The 22780-nt window shown below is 42.3% G+C and overlaps 1 protein-coding gene across 18 annotated transcripts in view; it reads left to right on the top strand.

The window, feature by feature from the left end:
- LOC141774031 (neurexin-1a) overlaps positions 1–22780 on the top strand; it is a 287328-nt gene that overhangs the window by 193187 nt on the left and 71361 nt on the right. For all 18 annotated transcript variants that reach the window (XM_074646328.1, XM_074646327.1, XM_074646319.1 and 15 more), the window contains one exon: positions 1606–1787. In XM_074646328.1, the coding sequence (XP_074502429.1) occupies positions 1606–1787 (182 nt within the window). The remainder of the gene's footprint in view (positions 1–1605; positions 1788–22780) is intronic.

The following is a 22780-nucleotide window of genomic DNA, read 5'->3' as shown; positions in this document are numbered from 1 at the left end:
TTTCATTGCGTTTTACAAAACGCGAGTTATGCTTTATGAAAACAATAAATCCCGCCATAGATCCGCATGTCCCGGCATCATTTTGTTAATCACATTATTGTTAATTAATGACGCAATTCTTTTTAGCTAACGGTTGACACAGTGTGTATCGACTCAAATGAGGGAATGGAATTGGGAAAAGGAACTTGAGAGCGAGAGTGACGCGCTTTAATCACTGCACTGCGAAGAAAAAGCCAGAGGGGAGGAAAAACAGAAATATATATATATATATATATATATATATATATATATATATATATAAATAAATGCAAAATATATCGATAGTTTTATATCCTTGTGAACTGGTTTACAAGAAAATATTGGAATTACAGTCAGAATGATTTATAATCTATTGTTCAGGCTAAGGCTGTTTAACTCCCTGGCCCTATGAATATTAACACGCTCGCTCGCGCTCTCTGTTTCTCCTTCTCACTCACACGAACATGTAAATGCAGAACACACTAGCAGAGCTCCGTGTCTAATTTTTCATGAAGATAGCAGTTTTTATGCTAATCTGACAGCTGCATTTATTTTCAGCCTTTCTCACAGGCATTTATTTCCCAATCACATACTTATTCATTCACAATTGCACACACACACACACTTTTCTTTTCTTCCAGGGGCATACTTTTCTGTGTCCTGGCAGATATGAATTGAAACACTATCCTAATGAAGGTTTCTAATTGGGAAGAAAATAGGCACTTATTTAATTGAGAGAACTCTGACGGCTCTGAAATGGTGAAGAGCTACGTGGTTGGCAAGCAACAAAACCGGACATTGTGGTTTTTATACACGAACATGCTCCCGCTTTTAATAGACCACTTCCTTCATTAGTCGAGACAGACTTATTTCCAGCCGTCAATTTGACTAGGTCACACAGGCATAATGCAGAAAGGCTCTTTCTCACTGAGTAGCTACGTAATTAGAACCACTCTTCTCCATCTACCAGGTCATGTTCAAACCTTTTATACGGTGGCTAAAGACGACGAGCTAATGCGGCGAGACAGGAAGTAGCTGGTTTGGAGGTCACAAGGAGGGCATAATTGGACCAGTCAGTCAATAACGCTGCCGGCTGCGTCTGCCTTTGAGGCTGCTAATGAAGCGCGTGAGACGGGGAGGTTCCCTGTTTGGCACGCTGGTTACCTGGGCACCGGGGACACGTCGAATGCAGAATTCGCTCGCGTTCAACTTGTTCCTCTTCCCGCTAGAGGTGAAGCAGGCAGCGGCAGTAAAACTGAGTAATTGTGCAGCATTATGAGGAAAGTGGCACCGGTACCTGCCTCCCTCATTTCCGCTGAATTTTCCCCGTCTCATGAATTGACATGAGTGTACTTAAACCCTCAGACGGGGCTGAGAGCTGTTCGAGAGTGATATGTTGCTCAGTGCTTTGCAAAGTCATTACTCAGCACAATGAAACACTTCAGACTGACGGTGCTCTGTACACACACCGTCGATGCCGGCTTTGCTGTGTTAATAATGTTTTGGTGTTGACAGTCGGTGGTTCACGCCTGCTTCATAACTATTAACGTTTTTTGTATTTGTTTCTCCTTTTGTTTTTTTCTCTAGCGGGAACAACGTACATATTTGGGCGAGACGGTGGACTGATCACGTACACGTGGCCGCCAAATGACCGTCCCAGCACGAGGGCAGACCGGCTAGCCATTGGCTTCAGCACGCACCTGAAGGATGCTGTCCTGGTGAGGGTGGATAGCTCCTCTGGTCTCGGAGACTTCCTGAAGCTTCACATCGTAAGTCATGAATCTGTTTATGCGCATGCTTTCAAGTGCAGTACACCAAATTACACACAGCATACACTGTAAATGCAGTACATTAAGGATAAAAGCCCCTAAAACACATTCTCTCAATCAGTTTCTTTCTATGAGCGATGGGATCCTATACTATTTTCTGCCAAAGTTAGAACAGTTTTGGTTATTTGGTCTATTTGTCTCGCTTTTCCCACTGATTTGAAGTGTCTGGGGCTCTTTTACTTCCATTCACCAATCAGGATTTTGCAACATTTCACTCAGAATCTGGTGAGTTTTTTGGTTACTGTCAATCAAATTTGATCGAACCACAAAGTTTTTCGGTGTTAAACTTTTCACAAATAATACTTAAAGATTTTTTTGTAACTTTTGTTGTCGCTCATTTAGGCATGAATATTTAATATTACAGAGCATTACTTGAGATTTGAAGCCAAGTTTTCAGGCATTTAATGGTGAAGGTAGTTGTGTTGAACTCTATAACCACAAATGAAGGAGGAAGTCATGATTTAATGGCAAGTACGACACGCATGACCATCAGTACCTTTATGTTGTGTGTGTGGTAAGAAGGAGCCTGTGCTTCTTCGTGTTATGGCCACTGTGTGTGTGTGTGTGTGTCAGGAACTGAGGGAAATGGTGTAGTAATAAGGGGTGGTTCCATACAGTGCATCTCCGACCTGGACATAATTTTTCTGGCTTTCTCATGACCTTGCTCCTGCTAGCACCCACTTACTGACAACAACACTCATTAGTGCGGGAAGGGGGTTGCCGTAGGGACTGCACCCTCCTGTTGGCCAGTGGAAATACAGTTTCACCAGGCTTTTTAAATAAAAGTGTGTAACATTTCAGGGGATCTATTAGCAGAAATGGAATATAATATTAATAAGTATGTATCTTTAGTATCACCTGAAAATACAACGCTTGACACAAGGGAGACATTTCAGTTGGTTGCAATCTGTAACCTCACCGCTAGATGCCACTAGATCCTACACACTGCACCTTTAAATAATATCTGTTAAAAATGGACAGTTTTTTTTTTTTAACAGTTTCCTTTCAAGTATTTGTTGATGCATTATTCTGCTATGGTTCAAAGAAATATGATACATTTGAAGGAAGGATAAACATACTGTAGGAGCTGCTAAATATAGCAGGCCATACCAATTGATGTCACAGAAAATAACATAAAATAAAATTCCTTCGCTCTAAATAATCCAGAATCAACTAAAAGTAGTCTCTATGGAAAGGTATCCAGTATTAAGAGTGAGGCTAGATGTTATCTGCACATTCACAGGCATATTTATTTAGAATTTACGCTGGTCTTTGTGCTGCCTGATGGCTTTTTCCTGTCAATGTTTTCTTATTTTGTTGACTACCCAATACCCACGTCCTCACGTGCACACAGAGCAGCAACTAACCCACTATCGACTTGTGGAAGTAAGGTGATAAAAACAAATGCTCTGCGCAGAGAAAGTTCTGACAGGTGTTCAACCTGTCAAACCATGTATAGCCTGTGTGTTTTTATGTTCTCTTTTCAGTTTTACAGTTTTGACCAAGTTTGTTGCAGGTTTAAATGTCCTTGATTATATGGGTAATGTTGTTTGTTTAGCTTTATTACACGGCTGTGTTGAATACTCGATTCTGATTGGTCAATCACGGTTTTCTGCGGTATGTCATTTCTGTATAACAGACCGTTGCTATGGGTCCAGCTCAGATGTCGGACTCTGGCGGACAGTTTTTGTGTCAAAATATTAATTTCTGCAGTAAGAATCCCTCTTCTTTATATTCTATACCGTTTTCTTTCACAACAATGACCGGCTCGCTGTACATTATCCCTTATGTAATACACGGCAAGCATCAGATTTAACTGTAGAAAATGTAAAATGCACTACATCTATCAATTGTTTATCCTAAACATGAATACGCGTATGCACGTAAGCGGCCACGCGTGTGCGCGTAAGCGGCCGCGCGTGTGCACGTAAGCGGCCACTCGCGTGCACATATCCAGGTCAGAACCCCCCCCCCTACTGAAAATAAGTTCCCACGCATGGCATCACTGATGCTGGCCAGGAGCATACATGACCATTGCACATACACAAACAGGAAAGCTACAGATCAGCACACACTCACAAACATGAAATTGGTCTTGAAGTTCGCCTCAACCCCAGCTGCCCACACACCGATATTCACACGTACAGTAAGCACACAGTGACATAAGAAGGTCTGTCCCGAGGACTCAGAGCAGCTGTGATGTTATTCTTATGTGACACCTCCGTACTCGCTCTGCGTGGATTTGCTTTTTTTGCCACGTTTTTTTCTCCCCAAGCCTCGGGGCCAAGTGATTCTTAGCCCCCTAGTTTAAACCCAGGAGTAATCGGACAATTTAAAAGGATACAACCTTTTTTCATGCGCTCCATTCATCACAAAATGCCACGCAGGGACTCAAGCAAGATGTTCAAAAAAGAGCATAAATTGGAATTTGGGTGTAAAAGGACAGGTGTGCTCTGTCAGATGTGCAAATGCTCCGCTAAGATCCTCGTGTGTTCTGCAGCTTTCTGGGCTCCTGTCCACCTGCGTGCAACACCTGAACGGGGATGAAACGGGCCAGATTTTCCTTTATACGCTATTTTCATGCAAGTGATGAAAAATGTCCTCTCCCAACGATTTGCATAGACAGGGCGCCTTTTTAAATTAAATGGCACAACAGGGCTTTGCGAGGTAGCTCATCCCAATGCGGCGCTGAATTAATACATACAAATTTGCTCACTTGCTTGTACATCACGCACACTTGCTAACTTATTGCTGAACAATTTCCTCCTTTTTGCATTTAATTTGAATATCATGTAGTTAATTAATTCAGGCCCTTGTGATGAGAGGTAAAGGTGAATTCTTAGACATACTGTGGTTTGCAGATGGTGCACTCCGTACTTACTAGAAAGATATTTCCACCATACATTACTATATATATCCATGTCTATAGTTGAACTCATACACAAAGAGAAGACACAGGGCATATCTTAGTGGAAGCATCTCTTAAGAAGACCGTTCAGGCTGTATGCAAGCTTTTAGGTTCTCTGTGGACTAGTGATGAATGTTAGAGGTTAGAGACATGAGCTGCGCAGACAGGAGAGGTGAGAGAGGGGAGTCACATGGTATACGAGGGTCGGGAGATCATGCAGCTTACAGCAGATGCATGCGTAGCCTTGTTGATGAAATGTGCAGCATTCCATTGACATTTTACAGGAGGAAAATGTTGATAAGGCATGTTCTCACAGCAGGGGCAATGTGTTGTGAGGATCTCGCATAAGCAGTCACTCTGAATGCTTCTTCTCCTTTATTTATTTCCGCACATTAAACTGGGGGCTTTTGTGAAATGTTGCATTTCATTATAAAATGTGGGAAGGGTGAGAGAAAACACAGAGGAGAAGCTTGAAGGTGGGGATATGAAGGTCACGCTCTTGATTTGTGTTCATCTATAGTTATTTCAAAAAGAGCAACAAGTCTGTTAAATGCAAAAATGACACAGGATGGAAGTGTATTACATTATTTGTATTCTGTGGTTGCAACAGTGTTTAGCCAAATGTTCTCAATGAAACACCACATTAAAATATCCGATAAAATGTTTTTAAAAAGTTAAAATGATGACTGATTAAAGTGTCATTGTGCGTCAAAGTGCATTATAAAAGACTTGTACAGTATTTCAACAAAAACATGTAATTGCTTGTGACATTTAATTGTCATAAGGGATAGTTTGTAAGCTTTGTGCCAAATGGAAGAATAGCAGAAAATTAAATCACAATAATATTATGAAATTGGACTACTTATGATACAAACCCTCTAGATATGTGTTTCACGCTTCTGTCGTCTCCTCATTAATTACACTGGAAAGGACGTGTTTTACAGCACTCCATTAAACACAATGAGCTGTGCACAATTGCCACTTTGATGCGTTTTTTATGCAAGAATAGGAGCACCCAGCCAGTCACCTGCAAAAAACCTTATCTGGTAGAATTGCACCCTTAGTGACTCACACTGTAATGTGGAATAGTATTACATTTAATGACTTTGTGGCCCATTTTTCTATAACATTGTGTTGAGTTAGTTTCACTCACCTTGGGCAAAATAAGCATACACATTTGATAAGTGTGACAAACTGTTGATTTACATTCTTGAATATGTATAAACCAATTTTGGAGTTTATTCAGAGATGCACGCTTCTCCAACGATATATTACAAGGCTGGTTCCCAATGGTATTCCCCTCATTCCTTCCAGTTACCTCAGCTCTGAGAAGAAATGTCTTAGGAGGAGTGTATCTTCAGCTGTATGAGATGGGATTAGACCAGATTTCAGTATTTACCCCCCTCCTTCTCCATCCTCTACATCCCTCACCCCCCTAATCTCCTGCTCCCATTTCATGATGACAGGAAACCCAGCGGGGCTTGAAGGACGCCATCTCAGCTCGCACTCTCAAGAGGGAATTTTCCAGAGTAATATGTGGAGACTATGATTTAAATGCACCTCAAAGGAATTGCGACCCTCCCACCGCCTCTCCTTTTCTATCGCAGATAAAGACAATGAATGTGAAGTCAGTGAACCATCAAATGTACGACAATCACTTTCCTCAGGCTCATTACTGTAGCCCACATGGAGGGAAGACTGGATTCATAATAATGCCTCTGCCGTTTCTCCAATTATGATGTTTCTCCACAATCCCCTTTTTCTGAAGGTGACGCATATTCATGAGGCTACTTGGACGAGTATCCCATAAGACTTGTCTGTGCATGATAGTATGCCCTGGCAAAGTATCTAAGTCATCTCTATATAATTAATTGCACTGTAGCTGAAAGTCAAATCCAGGGAAATAGTCACAATGACATTATGCAAAGCAGGGAATTATGGATGTAATGATCCTTGGTGTTTGCAGCACGGTAATCCATACAGAAGAAGAATTGGAACAAAGTTTATACGATGTGGGTGTGCGGTACCTTTCTCTGTTAAACATGCTAATGCGTTTTACTGTGCAATATCTGTATAATTTCACCGCAGAATATTAAAGTAGAGGTGGAGATTTAACGTTGATGCTGTTAAGGTAGTTTATCCCCCACGAAGGAAGTATCGTTCACTTTTCCGCACAAACAAGGGCGGGCGGGCGTCTGTTATTGGAAATCCATCTGTACATTTTGAGGAAGCCATTTACTCGGTGAAATGGAGGCTTTGCAGTTGTTGTTTTCTTCCTTTTTTGCGTTGTCAATGAGCAGCGGTGACAGTGCCTATCAGAGACTCTCCTCCGTCTCAGGCGGGGCCCCGAGGGGCCACAGGGAGCTTGTTTTGTGCCGGTACTCCATCTCTGTGTGTGGGGGTTGGGGACTCTTCCAAGCACTTTCTTCTCTCCCTTCTTCTAATTGCATGCATCCCTTTTAAAAAACACAAGCAATGAAGGCACTCTGGCTAAGACAGCGACACTGTGAAGTTAATGTATTCCATAGAGCAGAGAGGATGGTGGAGAAATAATGACTTCTCTGGTGGAGCATTGCTCCCCTCGGTCCTCCTTTAGCTGACTACTAGAAAGGGGGTTTTCTTCTGATGGAAGACACCTTTAATTGCAGTTTCAACTCCTGCTCTCTACCCTATTAATCATGCAAAATGGCCCGAGAAGAGAGACTACCAGGCAAACTGTCTGAGCGTCTCCATTTCCGAGTAAGAAGATGTCAACTTTTATGTGTTTTTTGCAGTTCACCTTATTGTTGGGGTTATGATTGTGCACAATCGCGTGTGTCATTAAGTGAACACTGTACAGTGTGATTTCATGCTACAGGTGAGATTGTTACCTGGGAGAGGTGCTGCATGTCTCAGGAGAGAACCTGTGTCACGCTATCCCCCATACTCCTATTATAACACCTGTCCAGGGACGGGATCTTATTCTCATCCACTCTGCCTGTTAAGGTTTCAGACCCAGTAATTACCTCTCATGCTCGCCCTGCACGCAAATATAGAACAGACTTGCATGCAATACCCCCCGGACTCACTGCTATACAGCTTTCCTGTTTATGGTCAAGGTACATCAATCAGTTGTTAGCACACCTCCAAAGCAACTGACAGATGCAACATTATTGTTGAAATACAGGATGTTCACATCTATGATTAATGGAAAAGAAATGCACTCTAAAAAACGTACTGATGTTAACCTCCTTGTGGGCGCAGATTAAGTGTTTGATTCCATCTTCAGCTGAACATTTTTAAATATTTTTTTTTTATTTGTTGGGTGGTATTGTGTTTGAACAGTTGTCAGCTCACAGTTTGGAAACCCAGCTTTTTTTCTCCACATTACTTTATCAGCTGTTGCCATGGTAACAATCACAGTATAGGACTGGGATGTTTAGTGCCGTGGTGATGCTATGCATTTTGAGCAGATTCAAAACTAAAGATAATCTGTTGGCATGTGATTTCCATGCAATATCATGTTAATGTCACATCTCTATTGTATTTGCTCAATTTCAATCTTGTTTATAGAACCAGTTGTTGGAGACTAGTGGGAGAAAATAATATCCAAGCAGAGATCATTGTTGCTACTTACAGTATAGCACAATGATAAAAACTGGAGAATTCAAACAAACAAAAATGTTACAGATTTTGAAAATCACGGTTGTACAAACACACACACACACACTGCTCCTGTGCAACTTTACATAGAAAAAAAGCTAAGCTGAAGTACTTTGGTATTAAAGAAACAGTGTCCAAACACAGATTCGTTCCCCGTGACATTATTCATCATTGAACTGTCACGCTCTAACAAACAGAGGGTAGGAGTAAACACATCCATCTCACCAGTGATTTGACTTTCCATGGTTTGTGCTGACACGAGTCACTCTTACTTGTGGAGTTTGCCCAGCTCACCGGGACGATAACATAAGACAGCCGGGAGCCGCCAACCTTCCCCACTTTTGTCAAAAGGTATAAAAGCAACAGAGCATGTAATTTGAGAATCATCAGTAGAATACAACGGACGGCGAGGCGCTCAAGAGTGTTATTTTTTCGTATTTTTCTTCCATTTGAACACTTTTGTTTTTCTAGTTTTACTCAGTCTTTCAATTGTGAACAATTGTAATGACTTTTTTTCCCTATACTCCTTTTTGTGGGATCAATTAATCAAAGAAGGAACACTAGTAATCATAGCCGCATGCATATTAACAAACCTCCGCTCTCCAGCCAGCTCCGCCACATTTTGAATTCACAACCAGATGCCGTTTCCTTCTTTACCCGCTTACCCCTCGTTCCACTGAGTGTCACTGAAACCAGAACTGCCATTTGCTATAGTCTGTATGTTTGGCAGTTTGGAGTGCAGTATGTAGCGACGCTAGGCTAATGGCGCTGTAATGCTGAGTTAATAGCTGACCGTGATGAGGAGATAGCAGTGAAAAGGCATGGATGGGGGAGCTTCATTGACCTCATTTAGTCCCTCAGTGTTGATTCAGTCACACAAACATGAACAGGGAGGAGACAGGATAATAGTCCGAACTCCTTTTAACGTATCCCCGTGCTCTTAACATACAGCATGTGTGATGGCGATGAGTAGTAGTGATATGGCACTGGTAAATATAGCATTGATTTTATGTCCTCCATGACTGATTGTGGCAAAAAGCATGTACGCGAGAGCGAACGGTCTCCTATCTCTTTTAGTCATAGACGGGGCAGCCACTCGGCTCGGATGATGCACCTGACCTCAAAGAATCAAATCTCATCATCTCCATATTGAGAAGGGACAGCGCTAGAATCACCATTACTCATCTTTCAATTCCAATCATTTCTCAATTTGTTCAAGCTCTTTGCCACTACAAAGCCAAGTGGTCCATGAAGAGGAATGAGTGTGTGTGTTTGAGGGAGAGAGAGAGAGCGAGAGAGAGAGGAAGATGTGTGTGTATGTGTATTTGAGAGGGCAGGACAATAATGTGTCTTCAGTTTTATTAGTGTAACAAATCACAGTGAGTACAGCTTGTCATTCTCAAAGCTGTGCATCAATACATTATGGGCTGGCCTCATACAAAGCAATATTGCCATGGCTAACATGGGGTAAATTTGATTTCATTGTCAATGTTACACTGTCGGGCATGTTCGCTTTTCTTCTGGGTTACAAGGTTAAGAGCATTGACGTTCTATTTGTTGTCACAGTTCAAAGGATGAGTTTAGTTTGCATTAGCTCAGCCTTCCTCCATCGATTCTAGTTGTTGTTCCTGGAAATGAATCAGCCTATTTTTACTTTTTCAACCATTTACATTTTAGGCGTTCTTTAATTATATGTGGTCTTAATTTAATTTCAGAAATAAAAAGTCAAATCTCAGCGTATCTATGCGTACCGGTATGTGGGTATGTATGCGTACGAGTGACTGGGTTTGTGTGCGTTTGGGACTGCGTCGCAGCACGGAGTCACCATAGTTGTTGACTTTTGACACAGCTGCCCCAGCCCTCAGGGTGGGATAAAAATAGTCTCACTCATTCTCGCTCCATTGCAGTGAGCCGGAGTACAGAATCTCCCAGCTAACTCATACGGAGAACATTTTCTCTAGGATCACTCTGTACAATATTATTTTCTCACTTTTTCTGTCAATTTCTCAATTTTTTTTTTCCATGTCAAGTTTCAACAAATACATGCAATATTAAGGATAAACATGCTTATTAATGTTGAATTCAAATGGACTTTTGCTGAGGATTCGGTATATATGTCCTTGTGTTTGTGTACTTTTTTGGAACAATTTTAAATAGAAATTTAATTTATAATTCTTTTAGTGATAGCGCCCCTACATCAGTGTTCTCCAGTAGGCGTACATTTTTGGATTAGACTGACAATTTAGATATTGGTAATTGGATTAGTTACTGAGATTACAGAACTGCTGGTTGCTGTGAATTTTGGCAGTCTAGTCATTTGCCATCGCCAGATCTGGACCGATAAATGAAAGACAGCTAATGTTACTGTAGCTAGACTCAGCAGGTGTTAAAATAACATGAACGAAAAGTAGCGTCTAGTGGGTATCAAGCAAGGTTAACTAGTAGGGATGTCACGATGAGGACATTTTCCCACCGGTTAATAAACTTGTGACAACACCGGTGTTAACGGACATTTTATTTTTATTGAGAAAAGCAAAACAACGGTATGGGCCGATGGGCCTAAGTGATGTAATCGGTGTATGCCCAATTACCTTGTAACACCGGTAACTCCGACTTTTTGGCAAACCTACTAACTAGCTTCCACTTTCCACTTTCCATTTGAAATACAAAGAAAGCAACACAAGATATAATTTAACAGCGGCCATGGGAAATGTACCCAGAGGCTTGAAGCTTTGAGGCAGTTTCCATAGATATTTCCAAAAATGGTTTTATGCTCCTCTGAAAAATGGAGAAATATTTGCAAAAGCTGCAGTATCATTAAAATTTCCTCAGCCAAAAAGTGAGGATAATTCAAATTTCAACTTGACTTTCACACCAAAGGGAAGTGTATTTCCTGTAAAAAACCCAACAGAAACATTTTGAACAAGCGTATGCATACATGTTTGCACTTCCACATGTACCACACATACACTGTATGCCAAGTGGTGCCTGCTGGTGTTTACCAGGGTCGAGCAAAGTCAATTTGGGCCAGGCCAAGTTTGAAATTACTCATACAATTACTTACACATATCCCCGGCAAAGAAAAATCTTCCAGGGTGCTTCTCAGCTAATTATTTCATAATTGTTGTTGGTGCCCTGTTGTTGATGGCTTCCACAGCGCTTTGTGTGGGGCTGCATGAAATATTAAACAGACGGCTCGCCTTGTTCTGGTCAACTTAATTACCTTTTTCACTGCTGCACCGCTCTCATCTCCAGCCCCTTGTGCTTTCCATCGAAGCCTGTTTAAAATATAATACACACACAAGCATGCTGTTTTTAATTATGTGCTCCTGTGGAAACACTTTGCTGCGTGCCGCAGTAGACGAATTGGTGTACGCTGTTTGTGGTCTAGCTCACTTAACTTTAGTCCCTGATTTATTTTATTCTTTTCCTTTGTTTTATTTTGTTTTATTGAAGACCTTCTCTTGCCCTATGGTGTCTGCCAGGAACAAGACAACAGTTGCTCTATTGTTACGGTTTGCTTTCACCCAGAAAAACCACACGGACTCATAAAACATTAAGAGTAAATGAGCAGCAGGAAGCTACAGATTGAGAGGCGAGACATATCGTGTGGACGCATGGAAGTCGGCTCGACTGAAACCAATCTTTGACTTGAGGTGGGGAACTATATCCGCTTTTAAAACGTCTCTTGGCTTCTGGGAGAGCAATCACATTGTCAGCAGAAACACTCGCCCTCCTCTTGTCCCCTGTTTATGAATAATGGATTTAGTGACCCTCTCTATATCCTCTATAGCTACCAGTCAATATTAGTCCAACTGAGGAACACTGAGGTTTTAACTCCAAAGTTTACACTGAGCAGCGCTTGGCATTCAAGTTAAATATTGCAAGACTCATGTGTGTTTTCTTCATGGTTATTGCTCTAAGGGCAGACTGTCTGGCCAGTGTCTTGTCTCTCTACAGCTACAAGAGACTTACATAGCAGCCTAGCACTCAAACAGAGCCCCCTAGTCATAGATAGCTTATTCCGCAGCCTCATCAAAGGAATAGCCTGTGTGTGTGTGTGCACATGTGCATGAAAAATATTTCTCTGCCTCTCTGCTATAATAAGAGCTGCGCGATGAAGGCCAGCAGTGCTTGCAGTGCAAGAGCAAACAGCCCATGACGTGTCAGCAGCCTACATGTGCAGAGCACCTCGTACAGGGAGATCAAACAGACAGGCACATGTTGTTCCTTTGTCCTCTTCTATCCCTCAGGTAAGCACATGAGGTGAGAGGAGCACCCCTGGATCAGTGGCCTCATTCTGCTCAGTTTATCAACCACACAGCGCGCCTTATCTCAGCAGAGAAGAGACATGTAGCGGGGAGATGGTTTTGTTTATGTTGCAGTAAATGTTGCACCATAGAAGAGGCGTTAAACTTTACGGCTCATTCTGCGGGTCTTCTAAGTAGTTGGTATGAGTGATGGTTTGGTTTGCTTTTCCCAGAAGGGCGAAGCAAACACCTTGACAACAGTAATTAAAAGTGCATGCGAGGGCCTAATTCATTTGCTTCTCTTCGTCTCCTCCCTTCGCTTGGCCTAATAAATCAGTTATGCTTGAAGTATCTGCCTCTCCTTTAACTCTTTAATTCACCAGTGCATTTTGTCAAATAGCCCCGTGTCTGACAAGGAGCCGCTATAAAAGACTTCGAAAATTGTTGTGGGAATTCGGTGTCTCTGCTGGATCCAGACTGAGCTTAACACTCCAAGTCAAAGTTTTAATCTTCCTTCACCACTGAAGCATTATAATGTCTGATCAGGTATGAAGCCTAAACATCTTCAGTGTATACTGTATAGCTGAGGGTTACTATAGGTGATGCGCGTGTTGCATATTCTAAACTTCATTTTGGATGGCTTAAACTCTGGGGAAACATAAGACTTTAATTACTTTTAAGGTAAGAACTTGTCATCAAGTGTTGTGTCATTGTCTAAAGTCTCAAAAAAGACACCTTTGTATTGTAATCAATACCCTGCCTCCTTTCATCCATGCAGTCATTTCTGAGGCAATTACAGGCCAGAAAGCCGCTGTTATTTATATGAAAATGTAACTGCTGTTGAGCGCCAGTGTTGCCCACCACCCTTTAGTCAATAGCAACACAAATCGATGTCCGGCCAGCCACCCAGCCACCCAGCCAGTCAGTCAGCCAGTCTGTGTGTGTTTGTTTTTTAATCCATAAACATCCACTCCATAAACTCCCAAACCTGGGTCGCCGTGGCCATTATTATGGTATTTCCAAGCTGGAAGTAATTGTATAATCATTACCACTTCATGAAATCTTAATAGGCGCTGTAGATTAGAGACAAAGTAATGGCATGAGCCGGGAACTTGTGACTCCATCGGTAGTAAAATAGATAGCGGAAAAAAGTTTTTGTGTCTGTCGAGAACTAACTTACAGCGCTCCATTATCTCCATGGATGTTTGTTTAGTTTTATGATTTCGGCATCGGCCTGTTAACACAAGTCCCCACAAGACATAACATGACTACAGCTTACGATGTATTTGATTTAAAAAAGGAAAAGTACAATAACAAGACTCGGTCAAAACCAAGTATATGGCTGGACCGTGTGTGGTCAGTCTGTGAATTTTTGGCTAAATTGTTATACAAATAGTCAGTGGTCATGTCTGTCCAAAAGGTTCAGCGAGGACACTAGGGGACGCGCTGCTCTACTCAACTGGCCGTTCAAGCGGTGATGTATCTTATCGTAGAATGCACGTGATTGGTCCCTGTTTTTTTCTGCTTGCCGTTTCAAACGGGAAACAATATGGTGGCCTACTTGTAAACTATTATTACTGTTATTCCGTCTAAACAATCCACTAAAATCTACTTCTGAAAACATTTTAGGCAAGAAATACTGCTGCATTTTGTTTCATTTTAGACCTAGATCACCTAGTTTGACAGCTTGGTCCAAGTTTTGTGAGTCGGACGGCGACGGGCTCATTTTGCATAAAAGACTGTTCCGTCCTTTTCATTTTGAAAGAGCAACGACCAATGAGGAAACTCCAACATTCGGCCGACCAATTGTGTAACTTCATCTCTCAGTCACTCAGGCTCAAACAACATGGCAGCCTTCTCGTAACACTTTCTGTTATTCCGTCCAAACAATCAACTAAAATCTACTTCTGAAAACATTTTAAGCGAGAATTAGCCTAACCCACTGCTGAATCTCGTTTCATCTTAGAACTAGATCGCCTAGTTTGACAGCGTGGTACCAGTTTCATGAGCTGAACATGTCGAGCTGGATAGGCTCATTTGCATAAAGGCCGGTCCCCCGCCTTTTCATTTTGAAAGAGAAACGGCCAATGAGGAAGCTCCAATTCTCGGCCGACCAATCGTGTAACTTCATCACTGAGTCACTCGGTGACAGACTTTTGCGTTTATAGGGCTGGCCCTCTGTGGTCCAGCCAAGAAATTTGGATGTTGTAGTTAACAGTCTTATCTAGTCACTTATTTCAACTTGTAAGACATGCAACCCACAAACTATTATTTTATGTTATGCTATGCAACTACATGAATGTTAACGTGTAATTGCGTGTGTCAAAGGGGGTGGGTTGACATTTTATCAAAGGTGGAACGTGACAGAAAGGTTTGATAACTCTTAGCCCCTCCTGGGACTTCCTAACACACCCTGGGAAGAGGAAAAGGCAGCGGTGGGAGGAGAGAAGCAGCAGTGAACTACTCACCCACAAGGCCTTATCAGCCTGTCGTATTATTTCAACACAAAGAACCACAGAGGGCTTATCTCACGGCCATCTCTCCGATAAAGTCTGCTGCCACAAACAAAAAATAAAAGACAAAGAGGAGGGCGCGAGACAGCAAAATGACAAAGCGGAGCAAGGCTCCCTCAGTACGTTGGCCTTTTATTACCTTTCCCTGCAAGATGACTGATAATAACCCAAAGACAATGGAGGAGGGAAAGACAGAAGATAAGTGGGGGGGAAAGAGAAAGGATGACGCTGGAAAGATAAAGAGTAAGGACTGTGTAAGGACCCAAACATTTCATTAAAGGAAAAGCCTGATGTTGGCACAGAGGGATGAGGAGGATAAGACGAAATGAGGGAGGTGGTAGGATTAAGTCTGGAAAAAGGACACGAGCATACACATGAGTTCCTATCCTTCTCGCTCTTATATACCATTTCTGTGTTTTCTGTGAATTGGGGGAAACTACTGACAGGTTGTCAGGTACAGCCTGGTGCTCAGAACCTCTGCGACCATTTGTTGCTGCCTCTCAGACACTCAGATAAACACCATTATGCATGTATGAGTGTGTGTGTGTGTGTGTGTGTGCGCGCTCCTCACAGTTGGAAATTGTGCAGTATGTGTGACTATGTTCCGTTTGATCCCTTTTTTTTTAGGAGATATCCAGGCATGCATGAAAGATCTAAGCCTGTGCAGACACCCCGTCATGTTGCTGGTCCAGTGACATGACTTTTTCATTGCTTTTTATTCCAATGGGCTATGTTACAGTCAAGCGCGAGAGTGACGAGAAGATTAAAAAAAAGAAGTGTTCAGGAACACTCTGTTATACCTGCTTCCTCTTCCCTCCCTCAGCTCCTCAGCTCTGTGCTCCACTAGGCGGAGTTGCAGGCCAGCGTGGACACCGAGGTCCAGACAGTCAGTTGTAATGCATAGCATCTATCATCATGGCAGTAGTGCTTGCCACCCATAGCACGATCGCCCCCCCACCCCCGTTATAAACCACAACTCCGGAAGAACGCTGAGTCAGGAGCGGGCTGAGATCGGATCAGTACACCAGCATATGGCAAGAGTTGCGTTGGCCAAATTTTTATGGCACATTGTCGGCCCATTGTGATTCACAGCGTAGTGTCGTTGACAAAAACAATATTGACTTTACTACACTTAACCATTCATTAATGGCCACTTGCTTAGATAGACAATGACTACAATTACAGGACAGACCTTATGAAGCCTGGCAGCTCTATAAGGCTTTGCAGGAAGCCATTTCAGTCCCCATGAAATCTTGATTTATCTGCAGTGGTTCTGTTGAGGATGGCGGGCAGCCACTCTTATGCTGCCCGCCAGCGCTGAGCACCATGAATTTTCAGTAGACTCCTAGAAAAATCAGAGTTATAGATGGCTGTGAAGGACAGATCCCATGGCGGGGGTTGCGCATGCATGTGTGGTGTGAACACACTTGTGTGCGTCAGTGAGTGCGAATTGTTCAATAAACTCATCACAGGCCTCATAAAGAAAGCTGACATTTACAGCAAAGCGCAAAGGTCAAGGAGTTGGGCCTGATGAGATCATGATGGAGGAAAGGCTGTTTTAGCCCAGCCACCTGAAGAAATGAATAGAAGAGTGGCAGAGAAAAAAAAATGTCAAGTTAGAAATAAGAAAATAAGCAGCAGCGTGTGAGAAGGAAGAAATGGCATTTCATTTTCACTAATGTGAGGAGTTAATATTGACATTGTATGGATGAAATGCTTCACCTACAGTACAGATAGAATACAGATCTTTAGTGATCACTTATACTGATGATTTATGATGCATCCAAACAGTAGCTGGTAGGGCCAATGCAGACAGTCTGATAATGTGAATCTAATTAAAACTCCCAGAGTGGGACCAGAGCGTATGTCTCAGTCGACCCACTCACACCGGGCACATTCATGTCCTCATTAGCACCAACAATGTCACCGGGCCCGGCCGACATGCAGCCTTTTAAATGCGGTAGAGAGCAAAAAGTGCCCTTGCTCTGGTGCTTTGAAGCTATCCTGATTTCCAAAAACCAAGGCCTGATTGCAAATGTGAGCCGCGTCTAGAGACAAAGTTAATGAAGACAGTAACGTGCAGGGGAGGGAGCTGCCGGGCTTCAGGCTTTGAAAGCACACCAGTTCTGTGTTTGGCGACCGAAAGTGTTGCCAGATTGGCAGCTGAACCTCATGAGCCCCTCGTACCTTTGATGGAACACTGAAACGGGTGAGGAAGAGCTGACAGGCACACTCCCTTTGGCCAAGTCCTGTCTTTTTTTTTCTGCATCTTTGTTGTCCAACATTGTCAGATCTGTGAATTTGTGCGTTTGCGTGTGAGAAAGATAGTAAAAGAGGGAGAGAGAGGGATAGAGAGACACCGTGTGTCTATGCACCTGCTCCTGTGTGTGTGTGTGTGTGTGTTCTGGGTGAGCAGTCATGTGATGAACTGCCTCGCCACGGGCCGAGGCTTGTGCACGCCCCAGCCAGTGAGATCCTGTTGTTGTGTTGGTTAACAATGCTCTCCCCCAGCACTACAACTCACAGAGCAGCAGTAAGACGTTGGCAGACCCTAATGGAAACGTCATCTTCCGGATAAAAGATGGCCCGGCTTTGATGAGAGGGGGAGTTATGGGAGGTGTGTAATAAAAGAACCATTTCCAATCGGTTCCGAAGCCAATTTAAGAGCGCTGAATGAAGACAGACGCTGTCATAGACAAACCGAAAAGCCGACAGTCACTCACAGCACTTCTCCTGTTTGTCAGGTAGAGGGACCTTTCAATGCAGCGCTCCGTACTGCTGCCTTGAATGGGACGGGCGATAATTCAACCCCAAAGCTTGACTTGGGAATCAAAAGTCTAGTGTGCGCTTTCAACGTTGTTCCTCTAAGTTTTCAGTCAAACTCAGCTGTGATGCCGCTCTCCCGCTGTGAATGTTTTCTGACTGATGTCGTGCTTATAGAAAATAATGCACTCTATTTATGATGTTTTTCTAACCCAGGTGGTACCACTCACTGTGAGAGTGCAGCAATAATTGGTGGAAGAAGTGAGCAGCGTTCAGAATTATAAAAAATATGCTGTAACTGGAAAAATTATTCTACTGCATCAGCTGTATCGGGTTCCAAACAGTGAGTGTGTGTGTGGACATCATGGTAAAAGAGCCATCCTTTAGGGCTTTTTGATTGATCACTGGAAACTGCGCCAAATATCATATGATGCTGAGCATTTTTAACACCAAAAACTGACTCAATCTTGGCAGAAAGCAGCTGGTACAATAGTACAAAGAATGGGTATGAGGCACAGTAATTGCCATGTGAGAAACTTGCAAACAAAGCATGTAGCCTGCCATGGGTGTTGTTATGCTGTGTGTTTATTGCTAGGGAACTCCCACATATGGTTATGTACAGTAATTGCTCTCATATTTCGGCTTTAAAAACTTGGGTGGTTTGTATAAAACTTCTGCCAGGTATCAGACCCAGCAGCAACACCTACACCATGCAACAAAAGGTATAGACATATATACATAGACACCGCATTGGATGCTTCAGCCCGTTGCGGCGATACGTCAACGTGGGTGCCATATTATTTACAAGGAAAGTTTTGTCTCCAGTTACTTAGAATCTTGATAGTTAAGCTATAATCGCTGCAAAAGAAGCTCAGATGAGGAGTGTGTACCGTAGGCTTACATGAACTGAATTACTTACGTGATAGAAAATAATTCATTTATCATAAGGAATTGTTAAAACTCACGTTTGCCAAGTATGGCTTTGGCTTATTTTCCTTGTTTAAGGTTAATACATGTAGAGAGGCCCCTATATAATATAATATCATGTACAATGAAATGTCTTCATTTTAGCGATCATGCTTTCAAACTATAGGCTACCCCTAACACTGCTACAGCAGTTACTATCATACTAATAAGAGCAATCAGAATAACAGGCAAATAGTAGTACATAAATAAATAATGATAAATATTAGTATAGTAATATTATTTATGATCTGAATTTATTTAAATTATAGTAATAATACAGCAATTGTAAAAAAAACAATAATAATCTAATAGCGTAATTGTTAACCAATACCATCTGTTCTATTGTTTGAAATATTAGACACATATCAGTTTTGATACGTATCGTACATTTCATGTTTTAAACACAATATTATGTTAGATATGAACTTCAATAAGCTAACAATAACAAACGTTGGCTGGCTCTTATCTGAGGTTACGGACGTTTTGTAAAGATGTAACGTAAACTTGAACAGTTGATGATGTGAAAAATGCTTAAAGGAAAATGTGATATGATAGTACTAGTTTTTAATAATGACCTAATAATTGATTGAATCCCACCATATCGAAGGACATACCAGTGATCCATGAACAGGAAGCAGTGATGTTCACGTATTTAACAGTTTTTGACCAAAATCTTTGGGAAAAGAAAAAAACAAATCATAAGGTTAATTTAACGTAACTCCTTAGATCATAATCCCTGGAATATAAAACGACTCGTTGAAATTATAGACATTATAGTGCTTTTTATCCAGAAAAAATGGCAGCTCCCCTGTTCATTTGTATGTGTTTACGGGCCAGTCTTGCCTGGTCCAATATGGCGCCAACGTTGACATACGATCCAGGAGTCAATGTGTATATATGTCTATGACAAAAGGGGCTACCTGGTAAGTGCTCTAGCCTTTACTCTCAACCAATCACATTCCTCCTTTTGTCACTATCTCAGACCACAGGGAGCCAGAGGATGAGCCGTGATATCAAGTCAAAGTATTCTCTGTCACATCTCCCCAGTATATAATGGGTGACATCCAGCACAAGCTAGATAAATGATTATGGTGATGCAAGCTGTATAAACAAGCATAAATGCCTTTTTTCCATGTGCCCAGTATAATCATATTTATTAATATGAGCGCTACCAACGGGGGAATGATCTGTGTAATATACAGGCCTGTTTCCGAAACAGTTATTTTTCACGTTTTGCTCTTCATATACCTTGTCTTTACCCACATTCACTCCATAATGTTTTTGAAGGTGCTTATTGCCTTAGGCCCTGGCATAAGTGAAATTCCTTCAAGTGTGCAAAATGGACAGGAAGCGCTTGTGAACACGCCTTCTTTGATGGTTGCATATCAGGCTTGGAAGCTTTTCACTAAAAGAGATTCATTGTACTGTCGAATCAGCTGTTTTGATCTGAAAGGATTAAAGGGAGTTCTCTAGGTGGCTTTTTGGCTTGTGTGGAAAAGTAAAACGCATATCATGTTTTGCTTCAATCAGGTGAATGCAAAGGATTTTTGTGTCTAGAACAAACTCAGGTGGTGGCTCAATCTTCCAGTGAATTGTGAAATTGTCAGTCTTCGAATCCACTCTCATTCTTTCAATTTGTCTGCCGCCTGAATTTCCCCCAACTTCTCAAAGATGACACTCTCCATGGCCGACGTGTCCATTTTCCACAAAAGAATTGGCAGTAACTTCCCTTTTATCTCGTATTCTGATCTTTATTTCACATATTTATGGAATCCGTTTGATAGTTATTATCATCCTGTCAAGCAGACTGAGGAGTTTGTCAAAGACGAGACGAAGCGAGGCGGGAGGGCATGAGACGGCGCCGCAGCGAAGGCAGCCATCTTACAGAAGAGCCTCATCATTTCAAAGGCTAAAATGTGTAAGAGTCACAACAAAGACAAGACTTAGCCATTTTCATCAGCCTTCCCCCATTGCTTGTCTTCTTTTCACTTTCTCCGCTGGAACATACGGTGTAATACGGTAACTGAGTTTCTCTGTCGCCTTTCCTTCTCCGTAACTGCGTCTACTGTATCTGTCTTTATCTCTCTCTGGAACTATTAGAAGATTAATCAGGCTGTCTTGGCTCTTCTTAGACACACTCTGCTGATGGTGCTCTTCCACAGTAGAGGCTGGTGGGTGGGTGGCAGCCATTAGAACATGGTAGCACTTTGATCTGCTGGGCGGATTTACAAAATTGCACTTCTAGCTCCCTGTCGAAGGGGAAAGGAGTAGAAATGTGAGAGAGGGAGCTGTTGGGTGATGTTTTTTACAGCCAGTTTCAATGTTAAATGTGGCTGCAGAGCTTTGTGTTGGTGTTTTTCTCGAAGAAATGTTTTGGGGAACAAGATAATTTTGGGTGCTGGTAGAAGTCCAAGTACAAAGTCAGTTTGCCTGCACTTTCCAACAGTAGTCCAGATGTGCCCTTCATCTCTTCATGAATCTTTAAGTAGCTTCCTCGGTGAGGCACGAATAAGATAACTGACTCCTACATGCCCTCCACATTGTCAGCGTAATGACTACAAAGCAATATATCTCCCGTAAATGCCACCCCGCCACACACACCTTGCTCTGTCAACTCTGCTTAATTAGCGGCACATAACGACCTGTAGTGAATTATTGTTTTTAATTAAACAATTTTACCGCCTCTACAAATAAGATCTGTGTTTATGGGCTGGATGAGGGGCAGTCGGCGAAGGAATCAGTTACCGTCAATTTTCCCCTCCGAGCTGAAGTGAGGGCGAACCAACGCGCTGCCGCTGAAAAGGAGAAAATTAAATCCAATTTCCATTACCGTGATAAAGTGATTACATCACATCAGAGAGTGCCCCATAGCTAAGTATGGAAATCAGAGCACATGCATGTGCAGACCTGCCTGCAGCACCCTATGCCAGCGATGCATGTCTCACACACATACTTGGCTCTTTCTCATGTGCACACACACTAAACAGATGCATGCCCAAATACACACAGAGACATAAAGAGTCTATAGAGCCATCACACAGATTAATGTTTGGTAGAGTGGACTTGGATTTGCAAACGCTATAACAAGGCTCCAGCACTCCCTATCTGCTTGGGTATCCAGCCTTCATGGCCACATTACACCTGGATGGCTCTGCTAATGAAAGCATTTTATTAGACTTGCATGCAGGAGGCCTGGCACAACCATCCCTTGTTATTATTCACACAGCCCTATTTCCAGATTCCATGCTCATTTTTAGCCCTATAACCACTCCCTCGGACAGCGCACTATCTCCTCTGTGCACACACACCGATACAAACTCTTCTGCATGCTCGAAGATGTGCTCGGTGGGACATTTATATGTGCACACACTGGCTTTGGGGACGCATTCAGTTTTGTTTCCTGCTACTCACGCTGTGCTGTCATTACCACACAAAAGCAATATAACCCTATTGATATACTTAGGTCTGTAATAGGTCTTCAGGAGATTGTTGCATGATGATGATGTCACATCTCCCATCTCCGTTATTTAGTTTCAAATCAATATAATCACCATCCGGAAATCTGGACTGGTATTATATTTGTATCTTTGCAATTGTTCTGATACAAAATAGAAAACTGTATCCGTGCAGTCGATGGGTGCCCTGTTGTAAACACTGAAAGCACCTCATCTGAAATACTTCTAATTTGCTCGACAATTTTCCAACGCACATTATGAATGAGGTGTAATTGTGCCTCATCCTAACTGAATAGACGAGCCCTTTTGTCAGTACAATCCAGCGAATTGGAAATCTCTTATATGTACTTTGTGATTTGAATCGGCATCCTTGAAGCCCATTTTTTTCACGGTGAAAGCAGATCACTCCCCAATAGCTTTTGGCAAAACAGCCTAT

Source organism: Sebastes fasciatus, chromosome 9, assembly GCF_043250625.1.
Source record: "Sebastes fasciatus isolate fSebFas1 chromosome 9, fSebFas1.pri, whole genome shotgun sequence".
NCBI classification, from domain to species: domain Eukaryota; kingdom Metazoa; phylum Chordata; class Actinopteri; order Perciformes; family Sebastidae; genus Sebastes; species Sebastes fasciatus.
Note: the sequence above shows the minus strand (reverse complement) of the source record. Positions and strands in the feature narration are given on the sequence as shown.